General features: G+C 45.4%; 1 protein-coding gene across 1 annotated transcript in view; it reads right to left on the reverse strand.

Annotated features, from left to right (window-relative positions):
• Window positions 1-14,107, reverse strand: part of LOC141106766 (uncharacterized) — a 106,332-nt gene that overhangs the window by 64,600 nt on the left and 27,625 nt on the right. The window contains exon 14 of the mRNA XM_073597693.1: window positions 1,977-2,186. Coding sequence (XP_073453794.1) covers window positions 1,977-2,186 — 210 coding nt within the window. The remainder of the gene's footprint in view (window positions 1-1,976; window positions 2,187-14,107) is intronic.

The raw sequence follows: 14,107 nt of genomic DNA on the forward strand, positions 1-14,107 counted from the left end.
CTAAACCTTGTGGATGGCCTTCCCAGAAGAGTTGAAGCTGTTATAGCTGCAAAGGGTGGGCCAACTCAATATTGAACCCTATGGACTAAGACTGGAATGCCATTAAAGTTCATGTGCGTGTAAAGGCAGGCGTCCCAATACTTTTGACAATATAGTGTATGTAAGGTTTAACGCTTATAGGGTTGGGGGTTAGGGTTAAAGATTAGAGGGTTAGAGAGAAATATTTTAAGTTTTATTTTTTAAGGGAGATATATTTTATCCTAATATAAATTTGCTAGTCTTTTTTTATTTTGGGGTCATCAACCGCGCAATTGTCAATTAAAGTGCCGTATCGCAAAAAATGGCCTGGTAATGAAGGGGGGATAAATCTTCTGGAGGTCAAGTGATTAATATCAATAAACTGTTTTAAATTTTCATACAAATATATATATGTGAAATCAAATCTTTATTATTTTTTGGCATGGTGTGAGTGGATTTCTGCCAGTCATAGGCTGTGTCACGCCCCTCCAGCCTGTGTCTTAGAATAACAGGGAGGTGAAGCCTCCATGAATCTACATGTAATACCCCACCCCCATTGTGTTTAGCTGGTTAGTGGGTGTGGAGGAGGGAAGGAGTGGGCTGTCACTTACCACTGTGTATACACCCACACGTGTGACACTGTCGTCACATGGGCTGCTCAGATGTGATAGGGAAGGAATGCTTGGCAAGGAAACTAGGGTTACCGCCTGTCCAGGATTCACCTGGACTGTCCGGGTTTTAAATCATGTTGCCGTCCGGAAGCTGCGGGTGGCTGTCTTGGGGCAGGCTCGGCACCACCGGGGGGGGCGGGGTGATGTCAGCAAGAACAGTTTGGCCACACCCACTGTTTGCTGCAGCGCACATAGCTGCATTACTACTACCCTTGGGGGCACCCATACGTGTCCCCGGTCTTTTATAATCCTATAGTGTATACAATGGGGGTGGGGGGGATGGGGTGATGAAGGCCGACTTTTCCCGAGCCTCAGGGGCCAGAGGAATTTGCCAGTACCCCCTGCTCAGATCCATGATTGTGATAAGAACTCGTCAATCCGGGGCATGGGGTAGGCATCTGCAGTGGTGATGGCATTCAGCTTCCGGTAGTCCACACAGAACCTGGTCGTCTGATCCTTTTTGGGGACCAGGACTACTGGGGACGCCCAGGCACTGTGGGACTTCTGAATCACCCCCAGCTGCAGCATTTCCTCCACCTCCCATTTCATGTCGCCCAGCACCTCCAAGGAGATGTAATAGGCCGAATATTCAATGGGAGGATGTGCCCCGGTGTTCACCTGGTGGACAGCGAGGTGTGCCCTCCCAGGTTGTCCTGTAAAGCTGCTACCATGTACTGCCAGCACTCTCTTCAGCTCAGGTACCTGGGTTGGGGTCAGATTGGAGTTTATCAGGAGTTCTGAGTCTACCTCCCTGGCATAGCTCCCAACTGTCCCTGATTTTGAGGGACTGTCCCTGATTTGGAGCATACTTTTGCTGATAGGTGTCCTTCATTGCCATCTCAAAAAGTTGGGAGGTGTGCTCCCTGGTGTCAGCTAGCAGGTCTAAAAGTGGATCAGCCTCCTCAGGCTCCGTCCTGCTGCAGACCGGCATGACATAGGCCGTGCGCTCATGATGGGCTTTGATCATGTTCACATGAATGGCCTTCGGCCGTCTACTCCTTTCTCCCAACCTGACCAAGTAGGTGACATCATTCAGAAGCTGGGGGATGGTGTACGGCCTTCCCATGCTGCTTGGAGTTTGTTCTGCCGCAGGGGAAGCAGAACATACACCGGCTGACCAACGTTATGGGTCCGCTCCCTAGCATTACGGTCATACCGCTGTTTCTGCCTGGCCTGGGCCTGGGTCAGTTCCCACCAACGTCTCCATTTTATCTCTGAATTTTAGGACGTAGTCCACAACAGAGACCTCTGGGTCGGCAATCGGATTAGGTCCAGGGGCCCTCTTACCCTCCGTCCGTACAGAAGTTCAAATGGTGAAAAGCCCATAGACTCCTGAGGCATCTCTCTGTAGGCAAACAGCAGATAAGGCAGATATCGTTCCCAGTCCTTGCCCTGGGAGCGCACAAAGTTGCGCAACAATTGTTTCCAGGTGCCATTGAAACGCTCGCACAAGCTGTTTGTTTGTGGGTGATAAGGACTGGCCATGATATGCATCATCTGTATTTTCAGACAGAGAGCTTGCATAAAGTCAGACACGACCCGAGGGCCTTGATCGCTAATGAGCTCGGCCAGGAATCCCACTCTTGTGAAGATTCCCATCAGAGCATCAGTGACCTTGTCTGCCCGGAGGAAGGAGAGAGCCACCGCCTCTGGATAACGCTTGGCATAGTCGACAACTGTCAGGATAAAACATTTGCCTGAACTGCTAGGGATGGCCAAAGGCCCAACGATATCCACCGCCACCCTCTTAAAAGGTTCGTCAATCACAGGCAAAGGTTTTAGCGGAGCCCTGTGTACATCCCCTACCTTGCCAACTCGCTGGCAGGTAACACAGGACCGACAGTAGTCAGCGAGCATCGTAGGCCAACAAAAGTTATGTATCAACCACCCCCGGGTCTCAGTGATCCCCAAGTGCCCTGCGAGGGGAATCTCATGAGCCACTTTTAGCAGCTGTCCCCTAAATTGACTGTGTACAACCAGCTGCCTGCTACCTATGTCAGCCTCATTCCCGTCTGCATGCAGTTCAGCTGCTCGCCCCCCTGCAGAGAACGACAAACAAAAGGTCTACTGGGACAAAGGGAAACTGTACAGAGAAGGTTTGCATGCAGACGGGAATGAGGCTGACATAGGTAGCAGGCAGCTGGTTAACGCTTGGCATAGTCGACAACTGTCAGGATAAAACATTTGCCTGAACTGCTAGGGATGGCCAAAGGCCCAACGATATCCACCGCCACCCTCTTAAAAGGTTCGTCAATCACAGGCAAAGGTTTTAGCGGAGCCCTGTGTACATCCCCTACCTTGCCAACTCGCTGGCAGGTAACACAGGACCGACAGTAGTCAGCGAGCATCGTAGGCCAACAAAAGTTATGTATCAACCACCCCCGGGTCTCAGTGATCCCCAAGTGCCCTGCGAGGGGAATCTCATGAGCCACTTTTAGCAGCTGTCCCCTAAATTGACTGTGTACAACCAGCTGCCTGCTACCTATGTCAGCCTCATTCCCGTCTGCATGCAAACCTTCTCTGTACAGTTTCCCTTTGTCCCAGTAGACCTTTTGTTTGTCGTTCTCTGCAGGGGGGCGAGCAGCTGAACTCCTGAGCTGTGCTAGTGTTTGGTCTGTCTGCAGTGCTGTTTCAAAGGCGGAACAAGTCCCAGCCAGCAGTCTTATGGCAAACAAGGACGGCTGCTGAGGCTCAACAGAGGTGGAGTCCACTGGGACAGAACAGGGAGAGGGCCCAGAGACCTCCTCCTGCTGTTCTGCGATCAGGGCCTGCACCCCGGCCGCCTTTGCAGCACTGCAAGTGACCACCAATACTGGCAATGCGTTAATATCATCATCATCACATTTAACATTTACCAGTGCAGCATCATTGGAACATACATCAGTTACCTTCACAGGCAAGGGGGTCTCCTCTCCTATCTTTGAAGAAGGAGGGCCTTGCACTTCAACTCCACCCTCCCCCTCCCTCTGTCCATCCACTGGTCGCCCAGATATTACCCCAAAATCTGTAAACAATACCTTGGTAGGTCCAGAGATTTTCCATGGGAGCATCCTGGGTGCTCTTAGTAGGGGCATAGTGAGAAACAAGGGTACCTAAATCAGCAACCAACAACACAGCAGTGGGGATCTCCTTCGAGATGCCCACCTCTCTCATCCCACTTCCAGCACCCCAATCGATGAAAACATAGGCACTGGGGACATGGGAACGGGTTCCCCCAACTCCAGTGAGGGTGAAAAACTTCTCTGGGGTGATGTCTGTTTCTTCTATCACCTCTGGTCTGACCAAAGTGGCTTCGGCTCCGGTGTCACAAAAGCCTGTTACAGTCCGGTGGCCTACGATGACTGGCTGCAAGTTGGTATGGGTTTCTGGAGATGTCCCACTGACGAACAGCACAGCAGAAGGGTTGCTGGCCAGATGGCCAGGTGATGTCAACTTCTTCTGCTCAGCCTCTGCTGGAAGCTGAGAATCAGAGGGAGCAGCAGAAAGGCATAAGCTGTCTTGGAGATCCACTCTGCCGTCAGCACCTCCACCCCGATTGCTTGCAGATTCTGGGCCCTGAAATGGAACTTCAGCAACTTAGTGTTGACTGGGAATGTAAGCGGCCTACCTCTGGAAGAAAAATACCAAGCTCTGTTATTTCTCGAAAGACTCGCAGTAGTCTGGACCATTCCTTGTCGTCCGGACTTGTCCTGGACAAGTAGTTTGCATGAAGATTCTTCCAACCAGGCACATAGGCTGCAGATAGCTGCAGAAGATTGACTTGGGTGGATTCTAGAATTAGAGAAACCTCCTTCAGAAGTGAGAGACTGAGCCTTGTTTCCAGATGTAGGCCACAGTCGTTGCACTGTCCAACTTTACCAGATCAGGCTTACCCCGGATGAGGTGACTGAAGGCTAAGAGCCTGAAAAGCGGCTCTCAACTCCAGGATGTTGGACATGACACCATCTTGGATCCTTGAAAAAGACCATTGGCCCTGAGCCCATTGCTCTTGAAGTAGGGCTCCCCTACACTTTGCTGGTGTCTGACTGCACCGCCAGGTTGTCAGAAGGGAATGACATTGCATTTGGAAGCAACGGTCTGCGCCAACGGTAGCCCAATGGTTCGCAAGAGTGAAGGACATTGAGCAGATGGAAGATCTGACCTCTGCGCTGCGAGATAAGTCGGAGGAACATAAGTCCAGATGGTTTCATTGGAACCTCTTTCGCTTCTCCGACGAATTCCACCAATTCTTGTCAGGATCCATCGTCTAGGATCCCCATCAACAGTTCAGTATTACCAAACTTGGCTCCCCGGGGGCAACTGCCCCTCCCCTCCTCCCCCTCCCTGGAGTGTTGATATTATATTTTATATATATATATATATATATATATATATATATAATTTTAAAAAATATTTTTTTTCCTCTCTCTCTTTCTTTTTCTCTCTTCTCTGTCTTCTCTTTCTACCTTTACTACTTCTCTCTTTCAACAAAAAAGACACAAAAGGTGATAGGCACAGATGTTTATGTTTACACTATATTAGACTTCAGTGAGTAGTATGAGTCTGACTGAATAACGACCTTCACTCACATGTAACTGTTATGTTTTGACTGTTATACTTTACGCGTTCATTACAGTTTAAAGGCAATGCAAAGCTATCGTTATATTTGTATCTGTGTCATATCTTTAAATAAAAAAAAAAGAAGGGAATGACATTGCAGACAATTTAGTTTCTTCAACCACAAGTTTAGGCCACTAGTCCAGAAACCCGACTTGAACGGGAGCGAGAGTTAAACTGAGCCTACCTGAGCTGCTGGAGAGAGGCGATTTCTATGGCTCAATCTGAGACGTGAAGGATGAAAGATCTCCAGATATGGCCTAAAATGCTTGCCTTAAGGGACCACGTGTCAATCACCAAAGCTGTACCTATGTCCACAGAGGGGTCACATAGTGCCCCTAAGGCATTTATGGGTGGCACAATCCCAAAATAACAGAAAGCATCCTGACATGGAACTCTTTACTTCTTGGTTTATGCATTGGCTTCCCAGTTCTCCCTGGACTCCCAGACAGAAATGCAGAAGCTAAGCTCTCTGGCGTGAGAGTGAGCGTGGAAACTGACTCCTGAGTTTTTCTGTCTCCTTTAAGTCAACAGACATTCATCTTGAGGCAGGAAGCCAAAATGACCACTATTAAATTTAGGCTTGACCTTCTACGATCAAGAAAAATGCAGTGATAGCGTTTGTCCTTGAAGGCCACATCTTCTAATGGTAAGGTCAGGTATATGGCCAATCCCATAAGGGACACACACTGACCAGAGGGGTGATCCCAACCCCTGGACATATACTCCAAGCTTTTAGAACGAGCACTTGATCCATCCAACATAAGGGCATTGTCAAGCTGTCTTCTGGAGGTACTTAAAAAACTTCCAAAGCTTCACTTCTATTTAAAGGCGTTTCACCAACCTTACCAATCTGACCAAAGGTCGTCATCATCTTCCTGTTCAGAAGAGACTGAAGAGGATTGATTGGCTTGAGAAGGCCCTGGATAGAAGACTGAATATTGCCAGAATAGATGGCCCTTGCAGGAGATGAATTTAGCCATTCCTTTAGAGTGTCTTGACCATACGCTTAATTGTGACCACTTGGTCACCATCATCTTAACCACAGCCTGCCTGAACAAAGTAGGAATCACATGTTCATTCACCTCTACTTGGGAAGAAGCTGACAAGGGTTAGATTTGCCTGAGGAGGTTCTGAGACTACTCATTGGCACCATTTATGACCCCTTCACAGAGTAAGTGGAAACGACTCCTTTAGAGTGTGTATTGACCACATGCCTAATGAATGCGACAACCGGTTAGATGTCGCCGTCATCTTTATCCTAGGTTGCTTGAACTAGACAACATTCTTGCAGTCATGTTCGTCTGTCTTCTCTTTGGAAGGATCTGAAGCAGATTGTTTGCCTTGGAAGGCTTGGAGACTTCAGAGGGTGAGTGGAAACACTCCTTCAGAGTGTATTGACCACAGGCTTAACCACTTGCCGCCCACCATATAGCAGAATGACGGTGGCAAAGTGGTTTCGGGGGCACGCATCGCGGCGATAGTTGTTGCGGGGTGTCAATCTGACACCCCGCAACACCGATCTAGGTAAAGAGTCTCTGACGGAGACTCTTTACCACATGATCAGCCGTGTCCAACCACGGCTGATCACGATGTAAATAGGAAGAGCCGGTGATCGGCTTTTCCTCACTCGCGTCTGACAGATGCGAGTAGAGGAGAGCCAATCGGCTGCTCTCCTGACAGGGGGAGTCTGTGCTGATTGTTTATCAGCACAGCCCCCCCCTCAGATGCCACCCAGGACCACCAGGGAAGCCGACCAGGACCACCAGGGAAGCCGCCCAGGACCACCAGGGAAGCAATCCACACTGGACCACCAGGTATGCCCCCTAGACCCCCAAGGAAATACTAATCTGTGCCCAGACAGCTGCCAATCAATGCCCAGGCAGCTGCCAATCAGTGCCCACTCACAATGCCTACCACTGCCAGTGCCACCAGGGATGCCTCGTATCAGTGCCCATCAGTGCCACGTATCAGTGCAGCCTATCAGTGCCCAGCAGTGCCGCCTATCAGTGCCACCCATAAGAACCCATCTTTGCAGCCTTTCAGTGCCCATCAGTGTCACCTATCAGTGCCCATCAGTGCCCACCAGTGGCACCCAGTGCCACCCATGAGTGCCCATCAGTGCCGCCTATCAATGTCTATCAGTGCTGCATATCAGTGCCACCCATCAGTGCCACATATCAGTGCCACATGTCAGTGCCCATCGTCAGTGCCCGCTCATTGGTGCCACCTCATCGATGCTGCCTTATCAGTGCCTGTCAGTGCCGCCTTATCAGTGCCCATCAGTGAAAGAGAAAACTTACTTATTTACAAAAATTTTTAACAGAGTCAAAAGCAAAACTTGTATTTTTTTCAAAATTCTCGGTCTTTTTTTTTTTTTCTTTAGCAAAAAATAAAAACCGCAGAGGTGATCAAATACTACCAAAAGAAAGCTCTATTTGTGGGAACAAAATTATAAAAACTTAGTTTGGGTACAGTGTTGTATGACCGCACAATTGTCATTCAAACTGCGACAGCACTGAAAAATGAAAATTGGTCTGGGCAGGAAGGTGTATAAGTGCCCGGTATTGAAGTGGTTATGAATGCGACAACCTGTTAGGTGTGAAACTTTGAGAAATTTCTACTAAACATTTCTTGGATAAAGTGCAGAAGATGAAGTCCTACAAAATTCTTTAATTTCATAAGGAAGTCCACGTGTCTCCTACAGAACGAACCAACCTGTTATCCACAAAAAAGGGTAGAAAATACCGCGCCAATCAGAAACGTGAAATAGCAGCCAACACTCCAATAAGACCAAATTGTGCAAAATACATAAACATAAATAGTGTAGCGCTAAAATATAAACCTCTATATAAAAAATTAATTTCCAAAAGAAGAAAAAATTATTCCACAGTGAAGTAAAGAGTAATCTTATCCCGTCTCTAGATTACATATTTTTGAAAAATAAATATCAAATGTGTAGTGTAACAGCATATGAAAACACTCATTTATCAGTGAAGATAAGGGAAATATAAATGGAGAAATACAATAATAAAAAATTACGTGATAACTTAAAGTGTCCACATTCCAAAAGGAATATAAATAAAAAACTTAGGTGATGATAATAGTGAAAATGTCCAAAAATAAAATAAGAGGTGTGGCCACCAAATGGGTCTGGAAGTAATCTGTACCCAGCCACCCACACCACGCTTGCCTTTTTTACTACTGGAATCGATTCTATTATACCTTTTTTATACTTTTATGGATTGTTGATGATCGTGATTGATCAAATAAATGCCAATTGAATTTTTGGATTTACACCATGTGGAGGCTCCTTGTTTCTTTCTTTATACATGGTTACCATTGCTGACCAAGACGGAGATCGTGTAGACCATCCGGGCAGGATCCTGGCCCCCCATTTGGAGGAAGAGGTTTACCAGCACATGACCTGCTCCCATACTGTCCTCCATCCCAAGACAGTGCAAGCCTTTTTGACTCACTGCCAACGGCCTGTGAGTCCACCAAAGTTGGTAAGAGTACCTTATCCCTTATGTTGATTCAGATCATTACGGAGGAGATATTTATGGATCATTTGCATTGTATGGAATCCGCCTTATTTGCATGATATATCATTGGGACTAGATTACTTCCAGACCCATTTGGTGGCCACACCTCTTATTTTAATTTTGGACATTTTCACTATTATTATCACCTAAGTTTTTTATTTATATTCCTTTTGGAATGTGGACACTTTAAGTTATCACGTTATTTTTTATTATTGTATTTCTCCATTTATATTTCCCTTATCTTCACTGATAAATGAGTGTTTTCATACGCTGTTACACTACACATTTGATATTTATTTTTCAAAAATATGTAATCTAGAACCTGTTATCCAGTTCAGCTCTCACATCTGCACACCCCTTATGGACCCATCCAATATTTACATTTCTGCCGTGGGCCGGTTTATTCGTCAATAACTTTGCTATTACTAAAACCAAAATAATACATACAGTACTTTTTTTTTGTTAGGACACGCAGGGCTTTCTTTTGAAAAAAATGAATTTAATATTTTATACAAACCATAGACAAAAAAAATGTAACAAAACTAAAAGAAAAAAACTCACTACACAGTATCAGATAAAAAAAGATAACAAATACACATTGCATTCTACAAAGGTTTTTCAAAAAGTTTTTGCATTTTTTTTTATTTGTTGAAGTTTAAAAAAAAAAAGTGCAGAAACATTTTGAAGTCCCCTTATATCATTTGTCAAATTTAAAAAAGACAAAATTCGTATCCTTATACAAAGCATTGTAAAGTAATTTACAAATAAAAACAAAGATTTTTTTTTTCAATTCCGGGCTTCTCTTTGTAAAACAACACTAAACAAATAACAAGCAAAATGAATAAAAGTTAAATAAGGGAATTACAAGAAAAAAAAATGAATAAAAGCTAAAAAAAAAATTCAAAAAGTTTAAATATTAAAAGGCTTATTTTTTTCAATTTCGTCCTTTCTTTTGTAATACAACACTAAACAAATAACAATAAAATGAATAAAAGCTAAAAAACAAAAATTATATTAAAAGCCTTTTTCCTCAATTACTGTCCTTTGTACAAAGCATTGCAAAGTCAGTTAGACATGAAAACAAAAACTTTTAAAATTTTGGACTTATTTTTGTAGTACAACACAAAAAATAACAACCAAAATGAATAAAAGCTATTAAAATGGATATTAAAAAGACTTTTTTTTTAAATTTTGTAATAAACACGAAAAATAACATTCAAAACGAATTAAAAAAAGAAAAAAAAAGGTTTGAATATTAAAAAGGATTTTTTTTTCAATTATTAACCTTTGTACAAAGTATTGCAAGTCATTTACATATGAAAACAAATATTTTTTATTTGTTTTTTTGAGCTTTTTTTGTAATACAACAGTAAAAAAAAAATAACAAGCAAAATGCATAAAAGCTTAAAAAAAAAGTTTGAATAATAAAAGAGCTTATATTTATTTTTCAATATTGTAATACAACACTAAAAAAGAACAACAAAAAAGAATAAAAGCTAAAAAAAATTAAAAAAATGGTTATTACAAACGAATATTATTAAAATACATACATATAACATATACACAGTTTATATTTATATATATATATATATATATATATATATATATATATATATATATGTTTTTTTTTTATAGCCAGGCTAATATACCTAACATAATAAACAGATCAAAGCTCGCCTATTTGATCCACAGATGAATGTAACAGAGAAGTCAGAATATTACCTTATATTTCTCTATTTCCCAACTGAACAATTTATAAATGGTGTGACAGGCTGTCCATTTTTTACACGAGGACTCCAGGCTGCCATTTTGACAGCAGGGAATTGCTGTCAGGTACAAGGGGGGAGCAGCAGCAGAGCAGGACCTACTACACATGCCAGGTGCTCTTCGATGAAAGTATTTTGGGCACGGGACGCCCAGTGTACATGACTGTTTAGATTACACAAAATTCTTTAGTCCATTACCAGTGCTGGCTAGGCCACTCCATGACCCTAATGAGCATTTTACTTCCTCCAAACACGGCGAGTCCCCCTCCTAAAGAAGGTACATGTACAGGCCTGTCTAAAGTTTGCCAATGAACGTCCAAATGATTCGGAGAAGAATTGGGAGAAGGTGCTGTGGTCAGATGAGACCAAAATTTAGCTCTTTGGCATTAACTTGACTAGCCGTGTTTGGAGGAAGGAAAATACTGACTATGACCCTAAGAACACCATCCCTACAGTCAAGCACGGAGGTGGAAACATTATGCTTTGGAGCCGTTTCTCTGCTAAAGGTACAGACCGACTTTGCCGCAATAAACCTTCTTGCTGTGATAGACTCACCCGGGACAGAGGCATTTGGAGGGGACTTAATACTAGCCTATTGCCTACTGACTATGGGCCCTGGTTTGTTAAGGGAAACCTTTGTTTCAGCTCTCCATGCCCTCTTATGTCTAAGTTACCCTGTGTCTATTGGAGGCACATGGTGACCAAGCAAATGGGACAGTAATATTTATCCACAATATCTCCCAGGAAATATACAAAGAATATTCCTGGTTTATTTGATTTGAACTATACGTGTTAATTGAAAGAGCTGATCACATTGGCCTCTGTACAATGTAGGAGATGGATAGTCTGCTACTTGTGGTCTCGTGCTATTGTGTGAAGGTGTTCTGTGTTTATACTTATGATAATGTGTATTGTAGTTTGTGCTAGGAGACAACAAGTCTGATCCGGAAGGTCAGACCTCTGAGTCACCTAGGCTGGTAAATGACTAGTTCATTAGCTCATGTTAATTTATGTTTTTGGTTACAGTTTGTATGTATATACCTTCTATTTGTGATCTATTTTATTAATACCAATGTTTTGCTGCTTTAAAAACCCCCTGGGGAAAACTTTTTGTATTCTTTGGTACAGTTTGTATGTATAGGTAAGATAATCAGAAGGGGGGGGGGGGGGGGGGGGCCTCCTTCTCAAGTGTATAAAAGTATGTACCTGTGTTCAAATAAACAGTTCATGTTCCATCTTTGCAGCCAAAATGAGTCCTGTCTAGTTCTTGGTTGTAATATACGGCTATAATATCTAATATCTATATTCAGACTGGAGGAAGCGGTATATGACGGAAACACTCAAGCAGAGTGTGGGACGTTCCGTTACACTTCCCTCAGCCAGAACACTGAAGATGGGTCACGGATGGGTCTTCCAGCATGACAATGACCCAAAACATACCGCCAAGCAGTGGCGGCCCGTCCATAGGGGGCGCCTGGGCGCCGCCCCCCCCCCCCCCCCCTGCTGTAGTCACAAAAAAATAAAAAATAAATAAAAAAAATTTAAACTGCCCCTTTAAGAAAATTAAAAAAAAAAAAAAAAATGTCCTTTAACCAAGTGCACTGTGCTCGGCGGGCGCCGGACACACAGTGCACTATGGGAAGCGCCACGTCAATGCAATCACGAGATTTCAGACGCGGCGCTTCATTGGCGGGGTTTGGAGATGCTTTGCGGCGCAATCGATCGCGCCGACCAGCATCCGCCCGGCCGGGTACTTTGTTCTCAGTGTGAGAACAAAGTAACTTCAGGCGGGCTACAAAAAGATGGCCGCCGTGAGGACTAATCCCGTGTGTTCAGTGGAGAGGGGAGGCCCCTCCCCTCTCCACTGAGCACATGGAGAAAAACAGAAAGGAATGGATGAGCCGTCACACACATTACTGAAGCTGCTAGCAGGTAAGGTTAAGCAACTGTTGTGCTCTCAGACCTGCAGCAGCTGCCTGTGTAGTGGATCTGGGGAGGAGGAGGGGGAGTGCAGTGAAGGGTTGAGAGAGAAGCTTTTAGCAGATTCCGGAGACAGTAAATCTGGATGGGGCTGCTAGTGTTAAATGTGTGGCAGGTAGGGGGAGGGGCAGCCTGGCACGCAGTGGATAATGGTAGATGTTATGCTAGTTCAGGCTGTCCTCTCCTCTCATCCAGCTGCATTTACACCCAGTCTGAGAGCAGAGACCAGAGCTTCTCCCTGGCAGGGGGGATCTGATAATACTGGATGGTGACATTGTGCTGGGAGGACAGGAGATGACAGCAGGAGGGGAAGACGAGCTTCCTTCACTGTACACTGATCTGTGATGGATCAGAACACTGACAGGCAGATCTACCATCTCCTGATCATTAAATATTTCCTTCCTCGCTGCACCCATCCATCCTTCCATTCGTCCCACCCATCCATCTATCCACCCCATCCATCCACCCCATCCATCCATCCCACCCATCCGTCCACCCCATCCATCCATCCCACCCATCCGTCCACCCCATCCATCCATCCCACCCATCCGTCCACCCCATCCATCCATCCCACCCATCCGTCCACCCCATCCATCCATCCCAAGCATCCATCCATCCACCCATCTATCCATCCACCCCACCCATCCATCTATCCACCCCATCCATCCACCCCATCCATCCATCCCACCCATCCGTCCACCCCATCCATCCATCCCACCCATCCGTCCACCCCATCCATCCATCCCACGCATCCATCCATCCATCCACCCCACCCATCCATCCCACCCATCCATCAACCCATCTATCCATCCACCCCACCCACCCATCCATCCATCCATCCACCCCACACATCCATCCATCCACCCCACCCAACCATCTATCCACCCCACCCATCCATCCATCCACCCACCTATCCATCTATCCACCCCATCCATCCATCCACCCACCTATCCATCCATCCACCCACCTATCCATCCACCCATCCATCCACCCCACCCATCCATCCATCCACCCCACCCATCCATCCATCCACCCACCTACTCACCTACCTGTCCATCCATCCCTGCACACCCCTTCCTGCTGGTTGTGTATATCCTGTCTATCCCTCCTCTTTCCTATATGAAAGCAGTTTATTTCTTGGTATTGTCCTAAAGCTGACCATACTCTGTCAAATCCCCTTTTTCATCAGACCATGAACAATACAGTCTGTGCAATCTCCTATAGATCTGGCATCTACTATGTAGTGCAAGAGCCTGCCCGGGGGGGGGGGGGGGGGGGGCGGGGTGTGAGTGATGGAGCCAGGTTTGTTTTGTGCCCCCCCCCCCCCCCCCTAAAATTTTGACCACCAGCCACCACTGCCGCCAAGGCAACAAAGGAGTGGCTCAAGAAGAAGCACATTAAGGTCATGGAGCGGCCTAGCCAGTCTCCAGACCTTAATCCTATAGAACATTCATGGAGGGAGCTGAAACTTCGAGTTGCCAAGAGAAAGCCGAGAAACCTTAAGATGTGGAGAACATCTGTGCAGAAGAAT

Source organism: Aquarana catesbeiana, linkage group LG08, assembly GCF_042186555.1.
Source record: "Aquarana catesbeiana isolate 2022-GZ linkage group LG08, ASM4218655v1, whole genome shotgun sequence".
NCBI classification, from domain to species: Eukaryota; Metazoa; Chordata; class Amphibia; order Anura; family Ranidae; genus Aquarana; species Aquarana catesbeiana.